Below are 26,569 nucleotides of genomic sequence, written 5' to 3' on the forward strand. Positions count from 1 at the left end.
AAAAATCTAATTTCAAACATCTGTCAAAAAAGAAACGTTTATTTGTATTAGATAAAACAATCAATAATTATATTTCTAGAGACCGACAATTTATTTCTCAATCAGTCAGTGATTTCAAAAAAAGGGAATCAAGAAAAGATAATTCAATAAACGAAAATTTTATTGCTTGATGATTATTACAAAAGAAGCTAGCACGCCGTAATGACAAACAAAATAATAGCTAACATTAATATAAAAAAATTAGCATCTTATTAACATAATCACATTTACGTAAAAATTGGCCTATAATAAATATTTTGTTTACATTTTTTGTGTGTTCCATACATACCCGATCAGGGATATCAATTGAAACTAATGTAGGGAAAACAGCAAAATTAACTTTTGAAAATCTATGCTGGTAGCAATAGTGTATCCAGGGGGATGAGTTAGGGTGTTTGAATCCCTCCCTAAATTTTTCTGTACAACTGGCAAAGAAGCAACAAAATACATGTAAACAAATTTTGATGCGTTTTTTACCCCTCCACCGATAAAAATACCCCCCCACACACACACACAGGAAATCTTTGATACGACCTTGAACAGTTATATTGTTGGTTTTTGAAATAAATTATACCAAAAAAAAGCATTTTTTCAGTGAAAATACCAAAAATATATTTCCAAAATATAAAGGGTGTAATACAGGGAGACTTATTGCCCTCCCTCCGCCCCAAAAAAACAACATTAAATACCGCTGATTAATTTTCACAGCCACTTCATAGCACAATAGCATTCACTCCCAAACGCACTTATCAGCCACTCTGCATTATAGCTCCCAAATGAGATATTATCAATAGAACCCTCCAATGTTTCAAGGTCACATAACAGATACTACATGGTTTCCTTAAACACCATAAAGTGGATGACAACGGGTCCTTTCTTTTTCATACATTCCTAAAACACCTTATTTTCACAATTGGGGAATTGGTGCGTTATCACGAGTTATAGAACAACACAAGAAAATAGCGATTATTGTCTTAAATCCTTTGCGCCATTGCAGATTTTTGTGACGTTTTCTTTTACATTTTTTCTTCTTTGGGGGTGAACCTGCAAAAAGAAACAAGAAAAAAATTACAAAATAAAACTGAGTAAACAAAAAAGAAAGAAAAACGCTACCTCTCAGTATAAGAAACATCGTTTTATGTGCTTTCATTTAGCCCTAGCATATAATTCGGCGTGTAGCTTTTCAACAACAGACATGGAAGCTAGTAAATCCTGGAGTCCAACGTTAAATTAACATGCTCTTTATTTAATTAACACGCTTCTTATCACGCTTCATACACTCATTGTTTTATGAAATTTTAGACTAAATAATTTTCTTTTTATGGCTGTTTTTTTTTGAATATTAGGAGATTTTATTAGGAAATTATGAAATCAATTATAATTAGGAAATCAGGCATTTTGTGGGAAAGATACCAAAGACAATGGGAATACTGATGGCGTGTACTATGTCTAAAAATTTTTTGAGCTTGAAGTGAATATGACACCCATTTTCAATAAAAGTCAGGGAACGTAAATACACATCCTTTAATTAGTTACCACTAAAGTTTCAGCCATATTTGACGCCCAGAGTCGATTTGAGTATTTTTGTGAAAATAGATAAAATTGATTATTGATCTGCCATAAAACATTTTTTTTTGAAAGGTAATAGGACTACACAAATCAAAGATGAGATAAATTCTGTGTAAGGGGAATCATTACCATTATTAGCCACAGTCAAATTCAGAGCAGCTGAATATGAACATACTGTAAGATCTCAGGAGGCGATAAACATTCTGAATGTCCAAAAACCGCAACTACTGACGACAACATTCTTAAGGTTCACCAAATGGAGGCAGATGACTGCCAAATTAGAGGAGAGATATTGCAGAGGTTATGAAGATGAACGCTTTTTTAAATATCAAATAAACATTCAGGCAGGAGAAAGAAGTCTAAGCATTAAATGTAGCGTTTGCTGACGTTAGATGAAAAATATATTCGAATGATCATTTCCAACGCTCTATTGGTGCAGCTTAGGCACAATAAATCCGAGTTCTGGTACCGACTATTATTTCACTTAATTTTAAAAGTAAAAGTAGATTGCGAAAACAAGTTTATAGTGATTTCGAAAAAGAGCCTGAAACCCCTCCAAAAGCGAGTTGACACCCCTCCATATTGAAATGAAAAGTAAACCATTGCAATCAGCATAGTCAGAAACCAGGTATAGGAGAATTACAGTAGTCCACCTTGAACAACAAGGAAATTACCTTTTTGTATCGGCAGCACTCATGTGTCTCTTTCTCTTTTTTTTGTCTCTTTTTTTTTACCATGGCCAGTAGTTTACCAGAACATCATAAAGAGATGTTTAATGTCTTATTTGAAAACTATTGTCATATCTAAGCGCTTTTTCTAATTTTCACCATCTTCAACGCCAAATGAAATCAAAAACGGCACTTTTGGTGCCATTCCTCAAATGAAAATCTTGGAAGTATAAAAATGTACTATTGTAATATTTATGGTCCAAAATCCTTAACTAGAGGTTCAAAATTCCTCCTCTCGCATACACCTCCTCCCAGCCCTCTTAGTAAGTTTCATAAGTCGTCTGTTCACCAGTTGGCTACTGCCACATTAGCAGGAACAGCTGGCTACAACGCCATCGAAGAGAGATGCTTAATAGCTTATTGGAAAAGCTATTGCTCATATCTACGTGCTTTTTATAGATTCTACCATCTGTAACTGCCACATGGCAATAAAAATAGAGGTATTATTAATTAAACGAGACATACTCAACAATTAAATTAAGGTTAGATCTCAGAAAACCGGTTTCATAGCAACAAAGACAAGTGAAAGGTGATAAATGCATTGGACTTGTGTAATTTGGGCTATATATTTGCACATTAGGGGAGTGGGGGTTAGTCTAGGTTAGGCTACCCTAGGCTAGGGGCACTGTCCAAATACTTTATACACCCCCCCTAATGTGCAAACATATAGCCGAAATTATATTATTATATAAACCAAAAGGTTATATGAAGGTTATATTTGAATAGGATTAACCTAACTTCAATTTTTGGGTGCGTTTCATTTAATTAAGAAGTACTAAAACTTTTTTCTGCCATTCACACATTTTTTTACTTTGTATGAGTCGGAAACTTATCATTTTTTTGGGGGGAGGGGAGGGGAGCTGTCAAACACAGTGCCCCCCTCCTATAGAATAAAATTCCGGGTGTTTATTCTGAACACCCTCTAAAGATGAGACAGTACAGCTGTGGAAAAATTTATGGTGAAAGAAACTAAGAACATAGTTTCCTTTTCAGTATAAGCTTATAGTTCTTTTTCTAGCTTTGTCAGCATTAAGGTATAAGAATGTCTAATTTCATTAGCCTCCAGGATTACCAGCAGCGACGAAGTTTTACACTAGTCATTCCTCCCTTTCCAGTCTCCTTTAAGACTAAAAATTGACTAATTTTATTACATTCGAGAAGAAATAACATAAAAGTGTAAAGTCTTTTTCAGACGATTGCCAACTTACACCCCACTTTGGAAATCCCAAGGCTTGAATCCCAAGTACCCCCTTTCTGGTTAAAACGAACGAAAATTCTAAGGTTAACATGTCCATGCCTATATGATGAAGACACATCCATAATTAAAATGAAATGAAAGTACACAATAAAAAATAAGACTTTTAATTAGGATAGCTTTGATTTTCACTATCTTAATTAAAATTCTTACCCGATATTACACATATGCACAATACAATCATGCAAGAGCGGATTTTTGGGAGGGGGCATTCCTCCATACCTATAAAAATACTCTTTTTACAGTTTAATCTTAAAAAAAAGATAGCGCCCTCCTTCTAGATTAAAAAAAAAACTTTCCTTTCTATTTTCATAAAAAAATCTGAATCCTTGCCTCCCTCCCAATATCCCTGAATTGCCACCACTGGGACCATGTGTGGGTACAACCTCATTCAAATACATCCGTGATGTTATGTCTATAAAGAAAGCGAGTTGTATATGTATTTCAACTTTTTTATATAAATAAGATTTCCATAGACAAATTAAGATAATTTTTTAAATAAAAATTGGTGCTTTAACCAATGTCAAAAGACTCTTTTTATGATAACTCTTATTAGTAATTTCTTCTATACAAATTTTTACTGCCTGTTAACGTAAATCGCCTTCTTATACGATAAGGAAAAACGAAACAATAATGACGATGAACATACCTTATCCCTGAGCATATGGAGAATTATCATTAGTTTGCAGATAAAAATTGCCACGAGCCCTGTAAAGAAAGAAACGATTTTTAAAGTCACTATGAAAAGACAGCAAATTGTCTCAAATTGTCTGCGGTAAGAAGACAAGCAACAATGAAAATCCATAGATAGAAGGCTACCCCGTACTATATATATATATATATATATATATATATATATATATATATATATATATATATATATATATATATATATATATATATATATATATATATATATATATATATATATATATATATATATATTTATATAATGTATATATATGTATATATATATATTTATATAATGTATATATATATATATATATATGTATATATATATATATACATATATATATATATATATATATATATATATATATATATATATATATATATATATATATATATATATATATATATATATATATATATATATTCTCCTGATGAGCCCTTGTGTTGGCTTGTTGCCTCTGAATTATTTGTCTTTATTGTTTTTATTGTTTGGTAAATGACGACTTATACTTATTGACGACATGACTGCCTGTCCATGGATTATTCTTTATGGTTGATTGTGTATGGCTATGCTCTTTGACCTGTGTGATTGTATGTATGAGTAGGTTTAAGGCCTCATTCAAGTACTGATCTATGTTAATCACTAATATAGGATACACGTTGTTATCTTGTTTGTTACAGTTATGTTATAACGATTGCCAGAAACTAGCCCACACTTAAGCTTGCTTCACCAGGAGCGAGTGATACCAACCTAACTTAACGATCCCTGCTTTAAAACGGTAAAAACTGGTTTAAACTGGCTTTAAGCGGTCAGAAGCTTAATAGGCAGCTTTCATCGTGTGGCTAATTGTCGCAGAGTAAATGTTTAATGTACCCTGAGGAAGCAGAGTGAATTAATGCTTTCCTTAGCAATACAGGAACGGAGGGGGGTTGGGTCGAGACTCGCTGCCACAAGGTCGGGCAACAAGCTTGTTACTTGTCCTTGTAAAAAAAAAAAGATTCAACAACTGACATGTAGATTTGACATCCTATGCGCCAGTAACGACCCTGGAAGATCTTTCTCCGTTTTATTTTATTAATTTTTGTTTTATTTTATTATATTAAAAAGTTTCCAATGCTGTAGAATCGGTCACACCATGTGAAAGTAACTGGTAGGGCCCTTTTATTCTAATCGGGATTGCGTCACAAAGTTTTCTTCAAAGATGAGCGTTGGTCTTCCACCACTCGACCTTAGTCCTGCGGCCACTTTGATGCTTCAGTTGACAGGGTTTATCCTAATTTTAAAACAAACATCCAAATGACCGCTTAGACTGTGATCACCATTTATATGAATGGTGTCACACAGTTTAAAATCAGCCATTATGTGGTCAGTATTGGTTGTAGCTTCCGGGCTGTGAATACATGTATAAAGTCTTCCTTAAAGACTTCCTGGGGGATACCAGACAAAAGAAGTTACGAGATTCTGTGTCTTATATCGCACTTAAAATATGAAAGGCGTCAACAAACTTGAGCAAATCACCACTCAGATGCCAGCGTTTCCAGATGAGTGGGCAAGTAAACCATGAAAGGGACAAAAACTACTAGCCTCTGGGAACTCTACCGCAAGATAGCGCTCACAAGATTTGACTTTAGACAGTTCAATGAGAAGTCAACAGTAATAGCTATCCCTCTACTAAGTTTCCCCACACACAAAGTATCTCTTAGCTTTGTATAGGCACAACCTATTTTACGGCAACTGTTCAGGTAATTCAAAGTTAATATTTTCATTTAGCTTAAGTTAATATTTCAATTTTTTTTGTACCTTAAATGTTTGGTTTCGCGAGGAATGAATCAATGCATAATAGACTAAAATAAGCATCTGAGGTAAGTTTTGCCGATTAGGATTCCAATTGAGCATGCTCAATTTCATCAAATGAAATTATTGTTTTCTAATTATTCCCAAAAATCGGGAGCTTCTACTACATTTTTTCTGTATCTTAAATAGATGGCGGAGAAATTGGACACTTATAGCTCTGACATCGGATACTGTCTATCCTGCTTTTCCAAATTATTCAAGTATTACAGGTTGATTTCAAAGCTGGACTCTGACTTAAATGATATAATAATTTATCAAAAATTTTCATTAATTATTTTCCTGAATAATAACTGAACTTACCTGGATAAGTCAAGTTCAGGGTTGTCTAAATCACAAATTAATCTTTCACAGGAAATTGAAATTACTTTAAAATTAAAAAGGTATTTCACTACTTAGAAAGAATATCTAACTCTTCAGGTTATATTTAATTCTTTCAAAGCTCATTGTCTTATTAAAACTTTTATTAAATAGCTAAGGGTAGAAGCAACTGTGGTATTTTTTATATTTATGAACAAAATAGTGTGTTTTTATTAGGGCAAAATACATAAGCCGGATTAAGGACCAAGGCAGCAGAAGGCTGTTCAAGGCCTAGGACGGCCAAAGAAATGGAGAGAGGCATTAAAAGAGCCACATTGTCGGCTATTTTGATAGTTCGTTATGTTTTGAGGTAATTTAAAAAATGAAGATCCAGGTTGCTGTTCCACTGAATAGATGAAGGCAAAACTGCCTGCGATATCTTTTTTTTATATAAAATTAATATACTTTTATTTTTCATAAGTTATGGTTTCAAAGGAAAAATAAAAGGATCTTGTTTATGAATGAAGTATTTTTAATTTAACACTCCGTATTGAAAGCCATATTCAGTGAAATTAAGAAGATAAACTGTTCGTGTTCAAGCAGACGTGAGTTGTCCTAATTTGCGGAGTGTGTTTCTATGAACACTGAAATAGATACTACAAAAACTCATGGCATCATGCTATTAAATAGATGGCGCAGAAACGCATGGTAACATTAACAGTCTAGGTTAAATTTTTTTACGGTATCTCAGCCAGTAATAAGATAAAAAGTTCTAAAGATATTTAAATTTAAGGCAATGACACAAAAAAATAAAAAAAAACTTCAAATTTCCCGCTCTGTATATTTCTTTTAAACATGGGTATGCTCTCGATGACTTTATTACAATCTTTCAAGACCCCCATACTTTATTTCTACACGAATATAACACTTTGTTAAGCTTAGCAATAATTCAATGGAAGACTGAGTCAACGAATTCATATTAAGTACAATATTTTGCAAAATTATTCTGCCAGATTTGATTCATCATGACAATAGACAATAACCTTATATTTCTATATATATTGTCCATTAGAAGATTTTGTCTATCTATTCGTCTATAGATAGACGATTTCGTCTATCTATTGTCTATTATTGTTAAGTTATAGTCTATATATATAGACAATAACCTATATCTTAAACTTTACTTCTGTATTGTATCTATCTAGTTTCCTAATCATTTCTGTACCCTATTATCAATATAATTAGAAATTAGATCCATAATTCCTAACTGTATTTATTTTATTAAATCGTTTAAAACTTGCTAAAGCTTGCAAATTTAACCAGAATTCAAGGCTTATTGATAGACTTAAAAATAAGATTATTGATAAACCAATAAAATAAAATAAACCCAATAAAAGATAAAATGCTTGTTTGGCTTTAATTTCAACACAATCACGCACAAAAAAGCTAGAATAAATCCGAAATCTAGATAATTTCTTTTTCCATTCACTTGGATTTTTTCTGTAAAAATGGCTCTTAGTTCTCAAGATAAAAAGACCTTAAGAAGCATATAACAGCTTGAATCAGATATAACAGCTTGAGAAATATCTTTTTTCTCACAAAATTTTTCATAAAAAAAAGAATAGAAAAGATATTCAGTTTTGGTGCTTGTTAATAGTCAATATTTAATAGACTATTGAAATGTTAAAAATAATGAAATGTAAATAGAAATGTTAATAGACAAATTAACGCCCACAATACAAAGTTGGTAGCCTTCCTTATCCACCCAACGAAAGAACGTTTGATATTTTCAACTCTTCCCCAGAGGTTGGAGGAAACAGCATGGATTTATGAAAACTACGCATAAAATTCGTTACTATTTGTCAAACGATTCTAACAATTGTGGAATTCATAGACATAGTGATTAATCATACACAGATTTTTTATTTTGAAATACAATTGTAATTCCCTTATTGAATTATTAAGCGTTTTTTGCCAATAACTGATTTATTTGAATAGTTGAATGATTGCCAATAGTTTTTTTTTATGGGCTTCCTAGTGTCTAAGTTTATGTGTGAGCTAATTTGAGAGGGCCGATTCCTTTGACTTCATTTCACAAAAACCTTATAAGTTACCAAAATGTGATTTTTTGTTGATTTTATTTTTTTCATTGCACTCTCCACTCTCAGTAGACTTTTAAATTGCTTTTTTTTTCTGAGTTTTATATATTTCTTTGAATCAGCTAGCTTCTCTGGATGCGTGAGTTCTTCCACAAAACTTTAATTCAACATTCGTTTTGTTGAAAAAGTCATTTTTGTTTTGTGTCATTTGTCTTTTATAGTTAATATCTATCTTGTCACCGTCAACAACAGCAAAATCCCGAAAATTATTTCAAAATTATGAAGTTTTTAGGGCAGTACCCCATTTTTATCAGCGTTGCAACATTGAAGCATGAAAAAATAAGCAAAACTAATTAGTTAAATCTGACAGCGTCTTTCGTCCTTAAGATTGAAACAATAAAGAACTGTTGATTTCAAATGACAACTTTACCTTCAAAAAAAAAATCTAAACCTTCTTTTGGTGTTTGACGATGGCTTTTTTTTACTAGTTTTTACTAATTTTTCCCCATATATTTTTCTTTACCCTTAACACTACCAACAACTGCATAACCGCAAATAGAGGTCTTCGTTATTGAAGATTAAATTCCAAATTTTTCCTTATTTTTAAAGATATATATGATTGTGTAAGTTTTAATTTCAATTCAAACAATCAGATTTTATTCTTACTATATTTGGTGCTTTATAAGTTATTTTATGTTTGTCCTGACTGACAAGTAAAAAAGCATACAACAAATTTAAGGAATCTTACCCTGTGGATACTCCATATCCCATAGCGGCCCCAGCATTTGAACTGCAGCTTCCAGCCAAATATTCATCGTAAGAGCTACATTTCTTCGCTTGAAAAGCGCTAGATCTGATAGATTCAATATAATACTTTGGGGCACGACCATGAGAGCATCCAGCTATAAGAATAATGAGAAGACCTTAATGTCAGGCTCAATAATTACAAGAATTTCTTCTACTCCAAAGGGATATTACCATAAATTCATTGCAGAGTTAAACTACTTGAGACGAAAAAACTAACGAGTAAACCTTCTCCATTAAATCTCTAGTTGAAGTTTATCCTTTAACCTCATCAAAAGAGACATTCGAGGATTCACCCTCATTCAGCTTCAAGCATTCATTTAAACCCTCATACTAGCCTGGTTTCTGGATTATGTCCTTTCTCTTATCCTTTCCTGCAGTCACGACAAAATTTCCTTAAAATCCTAGGGAGGGGGGTCAAGCTGGAGCCAATTTTTCCAAATCAAATAAAACGAAAGTGATCACTGAAAAAACAAGCCATATAGTGCCATAAAGGTAAATATATGCTTAAGAAAACTGACCCATTTCTGTGAGTGCTTGGATTATGCAGGCTTATCTTAGTTTTGACAAGGTTTTTGAAGAAACAAAATTTTAGGCAAGGAGGGGTGGGGGCAAACTGGGGTCTGTAGGGGGGGGAACCGAGGTTTGGGGGAAGCGGGTCCTGTCCCAGAGCAAATGACAGTTGGCCTGTCGGCCAACTGTCTTGTGCCAAACGAAAAGCAGGTCATCCCCGAAATAGGTGGGAGGAAGTCACAAGGAAAGATTAAGGGGAAATGAGAACTTCTTGGGAGGTTGTAAAAAGTGAAGCATTGAATAGACTGGGATAAAGGAGGACTATGCGTAGCTGTGTTGGCCTTAGGCGGTTTGATGCCGCAATGGGTTGTTAATAGATAGGTATCTTGCGCTAGAATGTTGTATTGAGCTCAAAAGAAATGGAACCAGTTGGCATTTGCCAAATTTAAAAAAAAAAAAATCTTGAATACATAGCCAATACTAGCTTTGTGCTAGCATTTTTATTTATCCGGACATTTGGCTTTCCTTTTAACAAGTGTCGTTTTGACAAAATTAATCATTGCGGTCGACTCAAAAGAACAGAAGCTTTTGGTATTTGTCAAATCTATAAAAAAAAAAATATCTTGACTATACAGGAAATATTAACTTTGTGCTGGTACTCCAATTAATTCGGACGTTTTGAAATTTCTTTTGACAAAAGTGAGATGTTTAGACAAAATTAACTTTTGTGCTAAGCTCAAAAGGAATGACAGCATTTAACATTTATCCAATTTAAACGTTATCAACCAAAATTAATCGAGTGTTCACTCTTTTACAATTGTAATATGCGCCAGATTGTCGACGTCCTAGATTGTACCAGTAGTCCTAATCCACACACTTTTCTATAATCGCTTTATGAAAAAATTGACAAATTGTGTAAATGATATCAGTGATAAGAAAAATTAATTTATTATCTTCTCTTTTGCAAGTGTGGGATACAATTTAAGAATCAGGCCAATTATGTCGGTGACACTGTCAAAATAGCAGGGCTACTCATGTTCTTCAAGATTATACAGGTTGTGTTAATTCAAAATAAATATATTTCAGGTATCTGTTCTTTTACAATTGTTTTATATCAAGCAACTTATATATGATGCGGACTTGATGAGTATATCACTTACACAATCAGAATAGCCGGGGTATCCAGATTGAACAAGGTAGTAGAACTAAATGAGACACTACCAAAAATTATTTGAGCATCTACTCTTTTACAATAACTCTGTAAAAAAAAATACTTACAGATCATGTCAATGATATCACTTATATTGTCAAAACAGCCAGGTTGTTCATGGCCACCATTAGGGAAGAAATCAACATGACCAAGCGGATCAGGAAAAGATAGACCTCCTTCCGCAAGGGTTCCAGTATTTGTATGCATTACGTCGACAAAATCAGCGTCACTGGTATCAAGGCGACGATCTGTATTATCCATACTGAATGCAGGGTACGCAGGATCAAGACCTAACGAAACAAGAAATCTTAAAGTTAAAACTTAAAAATAGAAGAATTTTAAGTTGAAATTTAAACATTTTACTGCTAAAGCATTGATATTAATTTTATAATTAATTTTTAGAACCAATTTTACATTAAATTTATTCTAATTTGCTAATTCATTTTATTTAGTTTTTTATGTTTTTTGTTCAGTTTGTCAATTTTGAATTGTTATTTTTTTATTCTCAATATTAAATTTTGTCTTAAAGTTAAAAATTAACTTGACCTGTGTAATTGATCTTGTCAAACATTTCCGAAAAAAAACCGAAGACGAAAGAAATGTCATTTTTGGTTAAAAAGCGTCAATTTTGCGTTTAAGTTTTTAGCCTGATCTGCAATCTGCCTAAAATACGTTCAAACAAGGCTTAAATGCTTAAAACCCCACTCACATTTCAGTTATTCTATTTAAAAATAACAAAATCATCAAAAATATCTTAAATCAAACCAAAGAATTGCTATAAAAGTGTCTCGACAGAAACAAAGTTTACGTGACAACCATGTACGAATATTCATTTATTAAACAAGGAAAAGAACAAAATCCTGCACAATTTGAACTTGTACTCTATTTGTTGCATATATTTGTTGTATTAGGCCCCCAGCCAGAGGTTTGAAGATTTACATGTTAAAGGTGTGAAGAAAAGGAAAATGATTGGATAAGAAGAAAGTGCAGTGCCATCAAAAGTTTTACAGTGTCTGCAAAAGCTAAAAAAGTTTTCTTCCTTGACTCTCCGCCAAGTCATAAGTAGGTTTTGATACTTTGTGCTTGATGTCAGTCATGTGTGCAAAGGACAGATAGCCCAGAAGCATTCGCGACGATAACAATTTGAATTTTTTTTTTTAGCTCACATTAATTATTTTGTTAATTTTACATAAATTAGAAGTACTGTCTCTGTAGTTTTACGACGAAAATTTCTCAACAGAAAATAATTAAATCATAGGCTAATTTTCAAAAAAAAATAATTAAATCAACAACAGTTCGTACGAATCAAGTCTTATGTTACATTTTTGCACAAATTTTCAGTTTTCTTCTGGCTAAATTTTGATGAAAACTATAAAAGTCTTCATGTTGCAATAATAGCAACATGACAAAAGTTTCAACGATAGCTTTCATTGTTTTCTTTGTTGGGTATAGATTTATCTTTTTTTTTGAACGCCAACGATAATAATCGAAGTCCCATCCATAATCTAAACCAGGAGGGGCCGCGGAGTCTCTTCAGCAAATATGCAGCAAAAACCCTCATATTTTACATTGTTTTTAACATTTTCAGTTATGAAAGGGGAGGAGTTTAAGCCCAGCAGCAGCGTTAACCTATGATGGCATTAATTATTAAATTATATTTTCTGCAAAAAACAAATCCTTGTCTTCATTTTTATTTCACTAAATAACAACAACAAAGTACAATTAAATAATTTTTCTAGGTGGATATAATATTAATTAATTGTATTAATAACAGGGTTATAGGGACGAAATTACCAATACGGCAGCCAAATTTTATCTTAGCCCTTCCCCCTCTCTATATCTTAATTCTGTATCCAACCCCGGGTTCATCAGATTTTTCGACAATAGATCTTGAACTGACAGCGACGAATTAAACTTTCCATTTTCAATATTTTTCAAATCAATGGAAACAATTTAAGAAACAATTTGCTCTAAGTTGCAAGAAATTGGGAGGTTAAGACAGTTCCTTATCACACAGCAAAGTAAAGTCGTCCAGAAAATTCTAAATACTTCAGAAAGTTTTTAATGCACTTTTACAGGTTAAACTTGAAAACTTCAATTTTGAATTTCAAAACTGAAAATCAGTTTTTTCGTATCCCTAGTTTTCACAAGCTTTTTTTGCAATTTTTATACCTTTCACATTTTGAACAAGCAAAATTTTGAACGCTAGTAGACACTATATAATTATAAATAGTTCCCCATGAAATAGCAAAGTAAAATCGTGAAAAGAAATTCTAACTGCTTCAGAAGCTTTTCAAAGTCGACGTTCCAGTCAAATTCAAAAATTTAAGTTTTTGTTCGTACTGCCAGTTTTCACATAGTTTTTGTCTGTTTTTTTTTTTTTTAAGTCTTTGAAATTCTCAACAAAAAGTTTAAACGCAAGTGAAATCTTAAATCTTCAAGCTCAACATAAATATCTTCATCAGGAATTTCCGTAAATAATTAATTATATTTTTAAACAGACTAAAATTTCAAAATTCTTACAAAGCAGAATAAAATGAAGATAAATATCCAAAAACTGAGGAGGATAGACATATTCTGATTGTATTTACCCATTTAAAGATGAATTTTTTTTATTATTATTAGAATCATTTAGTTAATTCTTTTTTTTCCTATGGAGTTCTGCTGTATTGCAGTGTTTCCCCTAACAATATTCAACAAACCTCAAATTTATGCCAAATGCCATCATTTTCTGATCACAATTAAACTTTTGAAACATTTTTCTTTGTTGGCAAGTGGATAACCTAAACCCTTTACATGGATATCAACGATGGAAGGGAAAAAGTACATAAAGGACTTCCAATATTTTCTTTCGTATGAAAAGACCCAAAGCATCTAGAGACCTAAGGATGGTGGTAACTCTGATTAAAATTACGACCTGAATTGATGATATGAATTAATCACGGCTCGGCCCTGCCTCATGTACTCTGTGGATATAACATGCGACTGTTTTTCCTTGGTGCTAGACAATCATTTAAGTGTATACTCTCATTTAAGTGAGTATTTACTGCATTAGAGAAGTACTATAATTAAGGGAAAGAACTGTTTTTGTTTCCTTTTTTAATTTCTATTTTGCCAGTGAAATCAATGGGAGAAGCCTGTGGTCCCCCAGATTCCCCCCTCAAAAAAGTTTTTGAAATATACATTTTTAAGGGTAATTTCACTAAATAAAATTAATAAATGACGAATTAGCGCCATCCCACAATATTGAAAAATACATTTTACCCCCTCCCCCTAATTCTTCTTGATTTAACGCCATTGTCTTTTACTATCATTATTTTCTTAGTTGATATTTCTTAATATATCAAAACGTTTGGGTTTATAATTTTCAAATAGACATTCCATCTATCCAAGACAAGAATAAACCTTATTAAAAAAAATTCGCCCGAGAGGTGATAAAAACTTTACAAAAGATTTAAAATTCAAGGGCAAAAAACCACAGCTAGCTACACTGTAGTTACAGCTACTGTACAGCTGTAACTGTTAGTCTGTAACAGTTACAGACTAACTGTTAGTCTTACAGACTATAAATGTTTCTCCTGGTTTAATTCTTCATATTAATCAGTGACTCGCTACGTCAAAAAAAAAAAAAAAAAAAAAAAAAAAAAAAAAAAAAAAAAAAAAAACTAAAGAATTCATGACATTATTCAGCAAAAACGGTCTAAAATAGAAGTAAGCACCTGAAATCCTCGACACGGAGCCACTAACAGCAGCACCGGTGGCACCAGCAACATGTGCACCCAAACTGAATCCAATAATATGAAAGTCCTTAATGTTCGCACCACTTGCAACAAGTGAGTCGATAAGAGACGCAGCATAAGATCCAACGTTAACAACAGCATATGCGGAAGTAAAGTAGTCGATTGATGCGGCGTCAACTCCCCAGTCAATGCTGATGACATTATAATCTCCTTGGCTGAGAAAAGCTAGAATATTTTTTGGAAAAATCAGATACAGAAAAGTGTTATCAGATTTGACTCAATAACACTTAGACATATTCGTTATCTTGCGACAAGATATATAAAAAAATTGTGTTAGGGCAATCAGAAATACCGCTCATGCGATTCTTAAGGGTTATGTGAGGGGGTTCCTTCTTAAAAAAGTCTTTTTTAAAACTGACATTTTTTAATCATAAGTAATTATTAAGTAATATTAGGGATTCTTTTTGTAGATTTCTCCATTCTTTATTTTTCCATATCTGCATTGATATAGAATGTTTTTTTTTATAGTTAACTATATATTTGCAGTCAAAGTTTTTTTTTTTTTTTTTTGGTGTCAGACATAAACCTTTACGAGAGGTACTCAAGAAATTGTTTCTTTCGAATTTTTCTGGTAAATACAATTCCAAAGCTATAAATAGACACAAACTATCTATAGTTTATGTGCAAAAACGCAAACTACACGACTTATGAAAAAAAAAGACTAAAAAAAACGACTAAAAAAAAGAACGGTGGAAAAAAAGTAAAACAGCAGACGCGGAAATGACCTACTAAGTCAACATTATTTTACACAAAACAATTAATGATGTCGGTAGCTTCCCACCAAATAATAGCTAATCTGATAATGTGATGCAACAAACACCATAGAGAGGTAATAATTTCCCCAGAGAGCAATCTGGATACTTACAAGAGAGTTTGAGCTCAGAAGAGAGATCTTTTTTTTTCACCTAAACGTAAGCGATATTATCATGGTTAAATACGTAAGCATGATAATAACTATATTATCATGGTTATAGCCAAATGAGTATCCAAGCAAGGTTGTTACCGGATTTGACCCCCCCCCCAAATGATTCGGAACTAGTGCAGGATCAGGAGACTATTTCTAAAAAAAACTATTTCTTGACTCGTAATTTGCCCTTGGAAGTGAAGGTAAAAATACCCATAAACCATTCCCCCGAAAAAAAGTTTTTTTAATAGCCCCCGTCCAAACAACAATTGTGGATACAGTCGTAGTCACAGCAATATCTGCAACCAAGTAAATCCCAATATAACGATTACCATCAGTCAACGCAGGCACAATTTGCAATGAGGCACGGTGGCAAATGCCCCTCGAGACCCCTATTTGTCCCCCCTCCCTATCTTTAGCGTCTTCCAAAATCTCGCCAAAACCAAGATAGGCCTACATAACTAAAGTATCTACAGAAATAAATCGATTTTCTTTAGTATACCTTCGCCTTTATAGTACTATATGAATCATTTTTCACTTGGTTATTTTCACTTGACTTGGGAAAATCGACTCCGACTTTACCCTCCCCGCCAGGATTTTGACAAAATTACACCCTAGGTAACAATAGGTTTCACTAAAATAATACTACTCATAACTCACTGCAACACAAGCCGCCTGAGGGCAACGGAGCTGCGCACGCTTCTCCTCCATCCCGATCTATTCAAAGCCTCCCTTTTTACGCCCTCCCAGGAAGTTCACGTTTCCTTTAAATCTTTCTTTATGACATCCTCCCACCCCAACCTTGGACGACCTGCTTTACGTTTAGCCCTAGACGGTTGCCCGAGAAGGAAAATCTTCGGCAATCTGTCATCCTTTATTCGCAGAACATGCCCCTAAAAACGGGATTGATCCACACTTTTCGTACAGCCTACTGTTTGAAATACGGTCAGTCAGCCGGATACCCTAAACAATCCGTATGCAATTTCTCCGGAAAACATCTAGCAAATCTTCATCCACTATCAGAGCGCCTATGCTTCAGAACCATATTTGACCACTGTCATCACTGTAGCTTCCAATATTCCAATCTTGGTTTACAGACTTATCTTCCTATTTTTCCAAACCTTTTTTTACTGTAAAGAAACAAACCTTGGTAATTTTACTTTTAACATCTTCACTGCCCCAGCAGCCTTTACTAAAAATAAGACCAAGGTAAGTGAAGCTGTCTACCTGATCAATCTTTTCGTTAACCCATGTCACCTTTTCATCTTCACTTATTCCTAGCCTTAGTGACTTAGACTTCTTAAGATTAATTTTCAAAACTATTCTAGCACCCTAAAATCGCAAAACCTCTAAAAGTTCATTAATTTTGCTCACACTTTCGTCTAGGATGCTTAAATCCTCAGCACAATCTAAACCCATTACCTTTTCTGTGCTCTTTAAGACAAAGTCCATACCTTAAAAGCAGCAGTGTTATTCTAGTACATAACTTTAATGTATCACTTTATTTGACTTTAATGTATTTGTCTGGTATACCAGACATTTAGCATATCTGGTATACTATAATCTGACAAATATTATACGTAGCTTGCTAAGTATACACAGTTTTGTCTTACGGGGTCAAGTTAACTTCCGGGGGAACTTTGAGATGAGGGGATAATATTTGGAGAAAGAGGACCAACTATTTCTCTCTGGTCCTCACAAATAGCTCCTCTGGTCCACACTATAGAAGTTTTTTGTTTTCTTTTTCGCAAAGTACTTATCACAAAAGGGCGTTTTTAATTTTTAATTTCGAAGAAAAGGGGCGCGTTTAGAAGACATAGTTTAAAGCTTACAATTTAATACCTACCCTTTGCATTTTTTTTTCTAGTCTTAAATAATTGCCTATTCCTAAGGATTTCTTCCTCCGTATTAGCACTAATAACTGAACAACATACCGATATGTTTTTTTGATTTTATAGTACCGCCGTTGAAGGCATACACAGGCCGCCATGGGTTTCAGCTTTTAGGGCCCATGCCCTTATCCCAAAATCATGATACTTTTATTATTTAGCTTTTGTTTCTTAACCTACAATTTACCTAGCCATGTATTTTGCTTCAAAGTTGCAGCACCTCCCCTACCTCTCCATGTGAAAGAAAGTCTTGTGTACGTAACTGTGCCATGTTAAAGGTTTTAGATTGGAGATACATACCGTCTTTCATATCTTTGACAAATCCACTAAGACCATTTTGATTCCACCCATGAGCTATAACTTTAGTCTGTCTGCCATTGTTGAAGTTCGATGCAGTTTGGCCGGGACGAATGCTTTCATAAGAGCTTGGATTATCCCTATATTCCAAAAAGAAATTGAAAAAAAATCAATTTAAATAGAAAAAAAAATCATAACTGAGAATCAACTTTAAACGGTGAACTCTATAGACACACAAGAAAAACATAAATAATACTTTTGTGTCTTATATTCTATGGATTTAATCTATTTTGAAATTCGAAAAGAAGTTTATGCCTATATTTTTTGTGACAAAATGTTTGTGCGAGATAAGGTGACATACGCATTTCAAGTCCTATTTCTGACATGTGGCCAAATATTCCAATTACACTATTCCTGGAAGTGTTCAAGATAATCTTTTTATTTGACAGATAGGAGTTATCTTAATAAAATAACATCTTGTAAAAAATCAAACACAGGATTTAACCTAAAATTTTATCAAAAAAGAGTCGTTTTCCAAACAGAAGACTATTTTGGGAACATATACCTCAGTTCTTTTATTATTAACTTATGAAACAATTTTCAATTTTTCTTTTTTTTATATATTGCCTTTTATGAGTATCAGATAGTGCACTTCACTCTTAGTTCTATGACTATCTACCTTAATTCTGCCCTAGGAATGACGTATAGACGGATGATAGATGTACTTATTTACCAAAAAATGAACTGACATCATTTTTACAATCCTAAAAAGGGCTTATGCCAGATTTGGCTTTCACCACTCGGACTATTTGTCTTGGCTTTTTCTATAATCAGCCATGGCTTGATGTCCACATTTACTTGATTTTAAATTTCGCAGTAAACAATTCTTTGCCATTTGTTTATGTCTTTCGAAAATTTTGACATTCAAAAAGAAGTTTGCTGAGCAGAGAGCTTCTAGATCTGGCTTTATTGCTGTTTTAGGTCATTTTGCAATTTCACACATTTAGCCAAAATACAGTTTGTTTTCAGATAAATGTTACACCTTAAATGCTTTTGCGTTTTCATGTGCATTCTCAAATGCACCGCATATGTGCTTCTCAAAAGTATGTATATTCCAAAATGCGCCGCAAATATGCACCTCAAGAGCATATTCATTCTTAAATGCACTGCAAATATGCACCTCAAAAGTACGTGTATACTAAAATGCGCCGCAAATATGCACCTTAAAAGCATGTGCATTCTCACATGTTACATAGTTACATGTAACCACAACACAGTTAGATCTCCGGCAACAGTCTGAGAGGCATGGAGAGAAGATTCGGGGCTTTGCCCCAATTTTGAGATTTTCACTGTTAAAATAGTCTTGGAATAATTTACCAAGAATTCAGCCATTTTACATTTTGTTAGAAAATTCAACCCTTATACATTCTAGCAAAAAATCAATAGCTGAACGAAGGAAATAGGCCTCATTTTATTAGTTTTAAAGTAATTCGCGAGTGGCCGCTCTTTCCTATATTGTTTTCAGTCGTTCGGTTGCAAAATTATCAAAAACTTAATTTTAGGTCATAGTTTGTCTTGGAAGGGCCTTGTGGACCAACCATAGATACCCCCTCTTATCCAATCTGAGTGAAAAGAGGTGACTCCAAATTTCTTGAAAGGCAAACAAATTCAATCGAATCAATGTCTTCCTCATTTGTTTCATGCCCCTGGCTTATTTTGAAACCCCACCTAAGTGCGGCTTTGCAAGGCATTTCATTTGTCAAACCAAAGGAAGCATAAGATATTTAAAGCGATCACTATATAATAAATTATTTTCTTGTTAGTTTTTATTTCCATAGTCCCAAAACAAAAATAAATAACAAAGTTTATTCGGTTTATAGAGGATGTTGACCTACATTTATAAAATTTGAATTTCAGTTGCCAACATAGTTCACATGACTTTTCTTCCGCAATATTTGGCTATTTTTCAGCAACAATATATATGTCTCATGAGCAAAAACAAAAGTGCTAGAAGAGACGAGCGTCAGTCAAGCCACCCAAGCCTGAGAGGTTCAGACAGCCGTTAGGCTAATTTCTCGTAGCGTTGTAATGTAAAATTGACTAATCAAGATAAACCAAAAAATAAACTAAAATAGACTTGGAAAAGCAGGATATCTTTAACAGTAAACGAATTATAAAAACTAACCAAAATGGTCTTCTTAACAAACCTGTTGGCAAGAAAAACACCTACCTCATGGGTGTTTTATAACCCTTCCCCGCTCATCCCATAACCTACGCTTGGCATTTTTGGCCTCCGGTCCTCGCCTGCTTGCTATCACTATATCCTTTATCCAGACGAGGCTCTGTCATTCGGCTCCAGCACGCATTTTATTTTCAACCCGCTTAACTTAAACTTATATTATATTAAACTTATTTAAAATCATATTGTATAACTTAAACTTATATTAACTTAACTTGTGTTCTGCTTAAACTTAAACCTTGTCACATCTGGCAGTTTTTGTTTCAACTCGAGTAGCTGTCAGCACCTCCCACGTTTTTGGCCTATTTCTCTCAAACCATTCAACAAAAAGTATCTATTCTTTAGTTGTATAAATTACCAAACTCATAAATACAAACATTTTTGAACTACTCTTATTATAAATTAATCTCTTTGTTTTCTTAATCATTCATCACAATTTCAATGAAAAGTACTATATCAAACAGTTCGTGGTAACGAACTGTAGTAAGGAGCGACGCGGCTCAATAGTAAACAAAAGTCTAAAAAACGAAATTTTGATGCTAATAGATATATCAAAAGAATTAGATTTTTATGCTGATTTTAAATATATAAGTTTCACCCAAATTAGTCTTACCAATCAAGAGATACGAGAAAATTTTCCCTATTTTAGGAAATAGGAGGAAACACTCCCCTAAAAGTCATAGAATCTTAACGAAAATCACACCATCGCATTCAGCGTCTCAGAGAACCCCACTGTAGAACTTTCAGGCTACTATCTACAAAACTGGAAATTCGTATTTTTTTCCAGAAGACCGATCACGGGTGCGTGTTTAGTTTTTTTTTTTCAGGGGTGATCGTATCAACCTATTGATCCTAGAATGTCGCAAGAGGGCTTTTTCTAACGGGAATTAAAAGTTCTAGTGCCCTTTTTAAGTGATCAAAAGAATTGAAGGACACTTAGGCCCCCTCCAACGCTCATTTTATTCCATCAACGGATCAAAATTTTGAGAAAGCATTTTTTTCAGCATAATCAAATAAGATAATAACTATGTCTTTGGGGACGATGCACTCCCCGTAGTCCCCATGGGGGGCGGCTGCAAGTTACAAACTTTGACCAGTGCTTACATATAATAATGGTTATTATGAAGTGTACAGACGTTTTCAGGGGACTTTTTCGCGTTGAAGTGGAGGTAGGTCGGGGGGAGGAGGTTACGTGGGAGAATCTTTCCAGGAGGAATTTATCATGAGGGAAGAGAATTTCTATGAAGGGGGCGCGGGATGTTCAAGCATTATTTATAAAAAAAAAACAATGACGAAATAAGTAAAATAAAAAATTTTCACCTGGAAGTAATTAGTAGAATTAAAACTTCAAACGAACAGAAATTATTCCGTATATGAAATGGGTTGTTCCCTCCTCTTTACGCTAAAGTTTTTTATTGTTTTAAAAAGTAGAGTTGTGACAAAGAGTCAAACTTTAACGTAAACAGGAGGGCATTGAGGATGGGACAACCCCTTTCATTTATAGAATAATTTCTGTTCGTCTTAAGTTTTAATGTCGCTCCTTACTTGTAGTTAAAAAAAATTATTTTTTTATTTTATAGTGAGACAAAGGCTTGTTTGGCAGGATAGTTTCTGGCCCAAATGTTTCAGACACGTAGATTCTATTAGCAATGCTTGGATCGATACTTTTAAGTACCTTACCAGTATATCGATACTTTTGCCAAGTATCATGTTGATACCCGATGCTTGTTTCGTATCACACAAATTAATAAAATTCAAAACTTACTTTGTCCACAGATAAAAGTAAACATCATTGGGATCAAATTTCGGTAGAGAATGAGTGCGGACAGCGTTTCCAACTTCTCCTCTTTGAGAATGTGAAACAGGACTACCTGATGTTGAAAAAAAAGGAAATCTGATAAAAAATCAAAATCTTATTTCATTTAGCAATACCTATAATTTTTATGCCAGATTGGCACAAATCGAGCTTTTTGTCATCTTAGCTAGGGCCAAATGAAGCCGGACGTCCTCAACTCGAGTGGAAGGAATGTATTACAAAGGATTTAAACGAGAGATGAGCTTTAGGGGAGGTAGAAAAGAGTCAAGCAATGAGTCACTAAGAGTGGAGATGAAGGGTGTGAGAAGAGTCCAAGGACTTAGAGTCCTTGCACTTAGAGTCCAAGGACTCTAAGTGCAGCTGTGTTGATACTGCGATGATTTTTCAGTATTCATTAGGATTCGTAGCCGTATTATTTTTTAGCACAGCGAATTTGTGACGATCGAATACCAATAAAATGGAAATGCTAAAACTTTGCTACCGTCATAACAGCAGCATTTCAAGGCGTGAAGACTAGAAGCGTCCAGGCCTGTTAGGCTTAGGTCACATCTTCGCCTATGAGTTCAAGCAAATTCAGTCCCCCATTTTGCATAAGAGTCCAGACGACGTCATGCATCAACCCAAAATTAATCTAATCTTTCATCCCTTAGTTCTATGACTATCTACCTTAGTTTTGCTCTAGGAATGATGTACGGACGGATGGATGACAGACTTATCTATCAACAAGTGAAATGACATCATTCTTATACAATCATAAAAAGAGCTTATGCCAGATTTTGCCTCTTACTCATTCGGACTATCTGTCTTGGCTTTTATTTTACAATTAGCCGTGGTTTGATGCCCGCAACTACTTTATTTTAATTCACAACTTTAACCTAGCGAGAGTTTGGAGGGGGGAAATGGCTATCTAAGATATCGAGCTTTTAGATTTATTAACAATTTACGCAGTAGTGACTTAATAAGCGAGCCAATACAACTTTTTTTGTCAAGCTTCAGGTCAGTTCTGTTTTTTTTTTGTTTTTTTGTTTTTTCACTGAAAAATAGCCTAAACAAAATTACTGGAGCACTAGATGGGCAACATAGTAAGTTCCTTAGCTTTGATGCAAGATAAAAATTAATATTATAATCTAGAGAGTTTTCAGTAAATATTAGAGCAATAGCTTTGAAGTAAAATTTTTGTTAATATTTACTTCAATCATTTACTCATTTACTTCCTTACCTGAGAGCTGGGTTTACTGATATACGTCTATTACAAATAAATATGGCACAAAAAAAACTTCACAGCACAATGGCAACCACGCCGATACAGACACGAGCAATCATCTGCAGTCGTAATGCTGCATGACATAACAAGCCTTTGAACGGAGGGGTCTTTCCCAGTGCATATACTATCTCTGAATTCTCCAGTGTTTCTCCAAAAGAATATTGGGTGCTCAGAAATTTCCCAAAAATTGACGTCAACAAAATCTGACGATTTTCATTCCGTGTTGTCGCATTATGCCTTTGCTAATGTTAATATTCAGGGGACTTCGGAGAAGCCAATTTTCATTCAGGGAAATTCGAGACCAGTGGCAAAACTGGTCTCCCGTTTTAACTAGGAGTCAAATTTGTGTCAGTGAATAGGAAAACTTAATTCGCTATTTGTCAGTTAACTGATTTACATCAAGATATTTTTCACCTATTTTTTTCGTTTTCTTTTCCTTTGGGCTATAATTAGATCGAGTTGGAGATATACCCATTTTAAAATTTATTCAGTTGATTTTAACTTAATTTCAACTTAATTATTTTATTTTAATTACAATTTAATGATTTTAATTTATTTTAATTATTTCAACTTAATTAATTTTATTTAATTTTACTAGCCTTATACTAGTTTATCCAGAAAGACTGCCAGACTTGCAGTCCTTACAGTGTAAATAATTAACCTTGGAGAGATTTGAGTAAGAAATGAAAATCCGTTTGTATTTATGATTAGTGACCTTTTTTATGAAATTCTTCGTTTTTGTTGGGTCTTTCAACTTCCCTTTAGGCCGAAGCCAAGAAGGCATTTCCGGTTTTAAACCTATTGTCTAATCTAGATTTAATAATTATCCAGACTCCTTGGCTATTTACTGGCCAAAAAGGACCTAACAAGGCATGTTTCAGTGAAAATGAAATAAAAAATAAGAAAAAAATAAACCTACCTAGCACAAGGGTAACAGCCCCGAAAAAGATCCAAGCTCTAATCATCGTTCCGCAAAGAGAATGTATCTGATTATTTGGTAAATAATTCAGCTATTTTATAACTAGACCTTATCATTGTTTATGTCTTTGAAAATTTTGACATTCGAAAAGATGCATAGAAAACATCTAATTTGGGAACTTCTGTCAACAAAGCAATTTTATTTGCATTTGATAAGAAACAATTAATAATTTCGAAGAAGAAATAAAAAAGAATTTGGGAGAATGCACATGAGTTTGATAAATTTGAAAACACAAAAATGGCAAATTATCACAGGTAATGGAATCACTCAAGCTCGTAAACTATCTTGAAAAACATTATTGTTTTAAATTCTGAATGTCATTACATATTTTCGCAAATTTTTCTTTTACATTTTTCCTTCTCTCGAAGTGGACCTGAAAAACAAATAAAATAAAATAAATAAACATGAAAATATCTAAAAAACAACCAATTGAAAAAAAGAGAGAAAGATTTGAGCTTCGCTGAAAAAAGAGCTCCGCTTGGTGATAAAGATTAAAAAGTAAAACCATTAGGGTATTGGACGCTAAAGCGGTTCACACAGTAGCGGTTCTGGCCTCTTTTGTACCCGGGAAAAATCTGAACTTTCTGGCCAAACTTTAACAATATTTTCATTTATCAGCATACTTGTTTTGAATGAATTTTAATTATTTTTAAATTAATTTAATTAATTAATTAACAATTTATCAATTATCTTCACGTACTAACTGCACCCTACTTTATTATAGTAAACCAAATTTAAAAATTACAAAATGATTACGACCGTTATGCTATTTATTTTAAATTTTACACCCCTAAAATTTTTGAACCCCGGGCAGGTCCCCCTGTTCTCCTCTAAAACTACATCTGATTGGACGTCTTGGTATTTGTGAAGTCATTCATACAGTTTTTTTTTCTTCCATAATTAAAACTCAACAAATTTTCCCAAAGTTGTGTCCAATCGAGGTCGCTTTTCACGCCAGAAAGCGAAAAAAAATATCCTATTATGAGCAATCTTATCAAATTAGCAGTAGTTTTATATATGTAGGCATATGTATTTTTTATTCCTATACCTGGTATAGGTAATTTTTATACCTATAACTATACCTATAATTCTTATACCTAATATAGGAAATGTGTAGCATGTTATGACAGGGCAATTAAGAATCCGAAACTCACTTCATAGCAATCAAAACCTCAGAATCATCTGGGATGTCAACCTACTTTTGCTTCTGGCTGTCAACCTTAAGAGGTCTCAAATTTCACTCAACGCACAATTTATGAGAAATATTAAGGGGGTTTTGAGGCGCAAAAGAATTTTCCCAAAGTCATAACCTATCTGAATCGTTTTTTTCGAGGCGAAAAAAGGTAGTATGCCAATTTTCAGGAAAAAATTGTCGTGCCGTTTTCAAGAAAAAATTTACGAACATTTACTGCTCGTTGCTATCACAATTATTGCTTATTTGATAAGATACTGTTTTTTTTTTGGGGGGGGGGGCAAAAAATATGTTTAGAGAAAAACAGGCAATATTCCACAACTTAAGTTTTGATTCGACGAAATCTGTCAGAAATTTAGAGAGAATATATTGGGTTAAGTTCGTTCTCAAGTGAAACGCCAAGAATATTTTTGGGGTAACTCCAAAGTCAGTAAAGTCCAGTGGCCTTCTGCCCTAATAAGACCTTTTATAAAATTAATAAAACCTAAATCTAATGATATTTTCACTGCACTCTAAGGTTAATGAAGAATGAAATGAAAAAAAGATAAAAATAGTTTTATCAACAATAAAACAAAGCTACGCACATTAAAACAGTAGTTTTAATATATAAAAGGCATTTTCATTATATAACCTTAGAGAAAATTATCTTCTTTCATAAGATTATATGAGTTCAGCGGGCTCATCTCTCGAATGATAAAAGTAACTATAGAGCTTAGAAATAAAACATTTCTACCTCTAGAAATGTTTTCTAGAAATAAAATATTTCTACCTCTTTGAAAATTTTATTACCTCTTTTAAGTCATCAACTTCATTTTTTGGAAGAAATCAAAAAAGTTCAAAATCTTTCCAAGCACCAGAAAGCACTCAGTGCTTTTAGTTCAGTGCTAGAAAGCAAGTAAGTGGAAAATTAGTATGAACTTCTTTAGTATACTGACTCTATGACAGCAGCCAATTAGAATAAGCTTGAAGTATGACAGCAGCCAATTCGAATAAGCTTGAAGTACCGAGGGCAGCGAAACTTAAATCTGATTGATTGAATAGGTCAAGTGGAAACTTCCACTCTTTGTATTTAAACAAAAAATATGAAAAATCAGAAATGTTTTAATGAAAAAACCCACCATATGCAA

General features: G+C 33.4%; 2 protein-coding genes across 3 annotated transcripts in view; both read right to left on the reverse strand.

The window, feature by feature from the left end:
• Positions 1-142: 142 nt before the first annotated feature.
• On the reverse strand, positions 143-24,423 carry LOC136036391 (pancreatic triacylglycerol lipase-like). Of its 2 annotated transcripts, none has more exons than XM_065718577.1 (8): positions 24,187-24,423; positions 21,957-22,058; positions 17,956-18,092; positions 14,782-15,027; positions 11,131-11,352; positions 9,284-9,437; positions 4,241-4,299; positions 143-1,083 (listed from the first exon to the last, which is right to left on the reverse strand). In XM_065718577.1, exons 1-7 carry the CDS (start codon positions 24,234-24,236, stop codon positions 4,242-4,244), a joined length of 969 nt encoding a protein of 322 aa, XP_065574649.1. In that variant the 5' UTR covers positions 24,237-24,423; the 3' UTR covers positions 143-1,083; position 4,241. The 2 variants fall into 2 exon arrangements, with proteins under 2 accessions (XP_065574649.1, XP_065574648.1); XM_065718576.1 differs by having other exon boundaries at positions 143-1,080; positions 4,239-4,299.
• The window catches only part of LOC136036387 (coiled-coil domain-containing protein 22 homolog), a 76,832-nt gene continuing 74,656 nt past the window's right edge, over positions 24,394-26,569 (reverse strand). The window contains exon 11 of the mRNA XM_065718571.1: positions 24,394-24,623. Coding sequence (XP_065574643.1) covers positions 24,546-24,623 — 78 coding nt within the window. The 3' untranslated portion in view covers positions 24,394-24,545. The remainder of the gene's footprint in view (positions 24,624-26,569) is intronic.

The sequence above is a fragment of the Artemia franciscana genome, chromosome 15 (genome assembly GCF_032884065.1).
Source record: "Artemia franciscana chromosome 15, ASM3288406v1, whole genome shotgun sequence".
Taxonomy (NCBI): Eukaryota; Metazoa; Arthropoda; class Branchiopoda; order Anostraca; family Artemiidae; genus Artemia; species Artemia franciscana.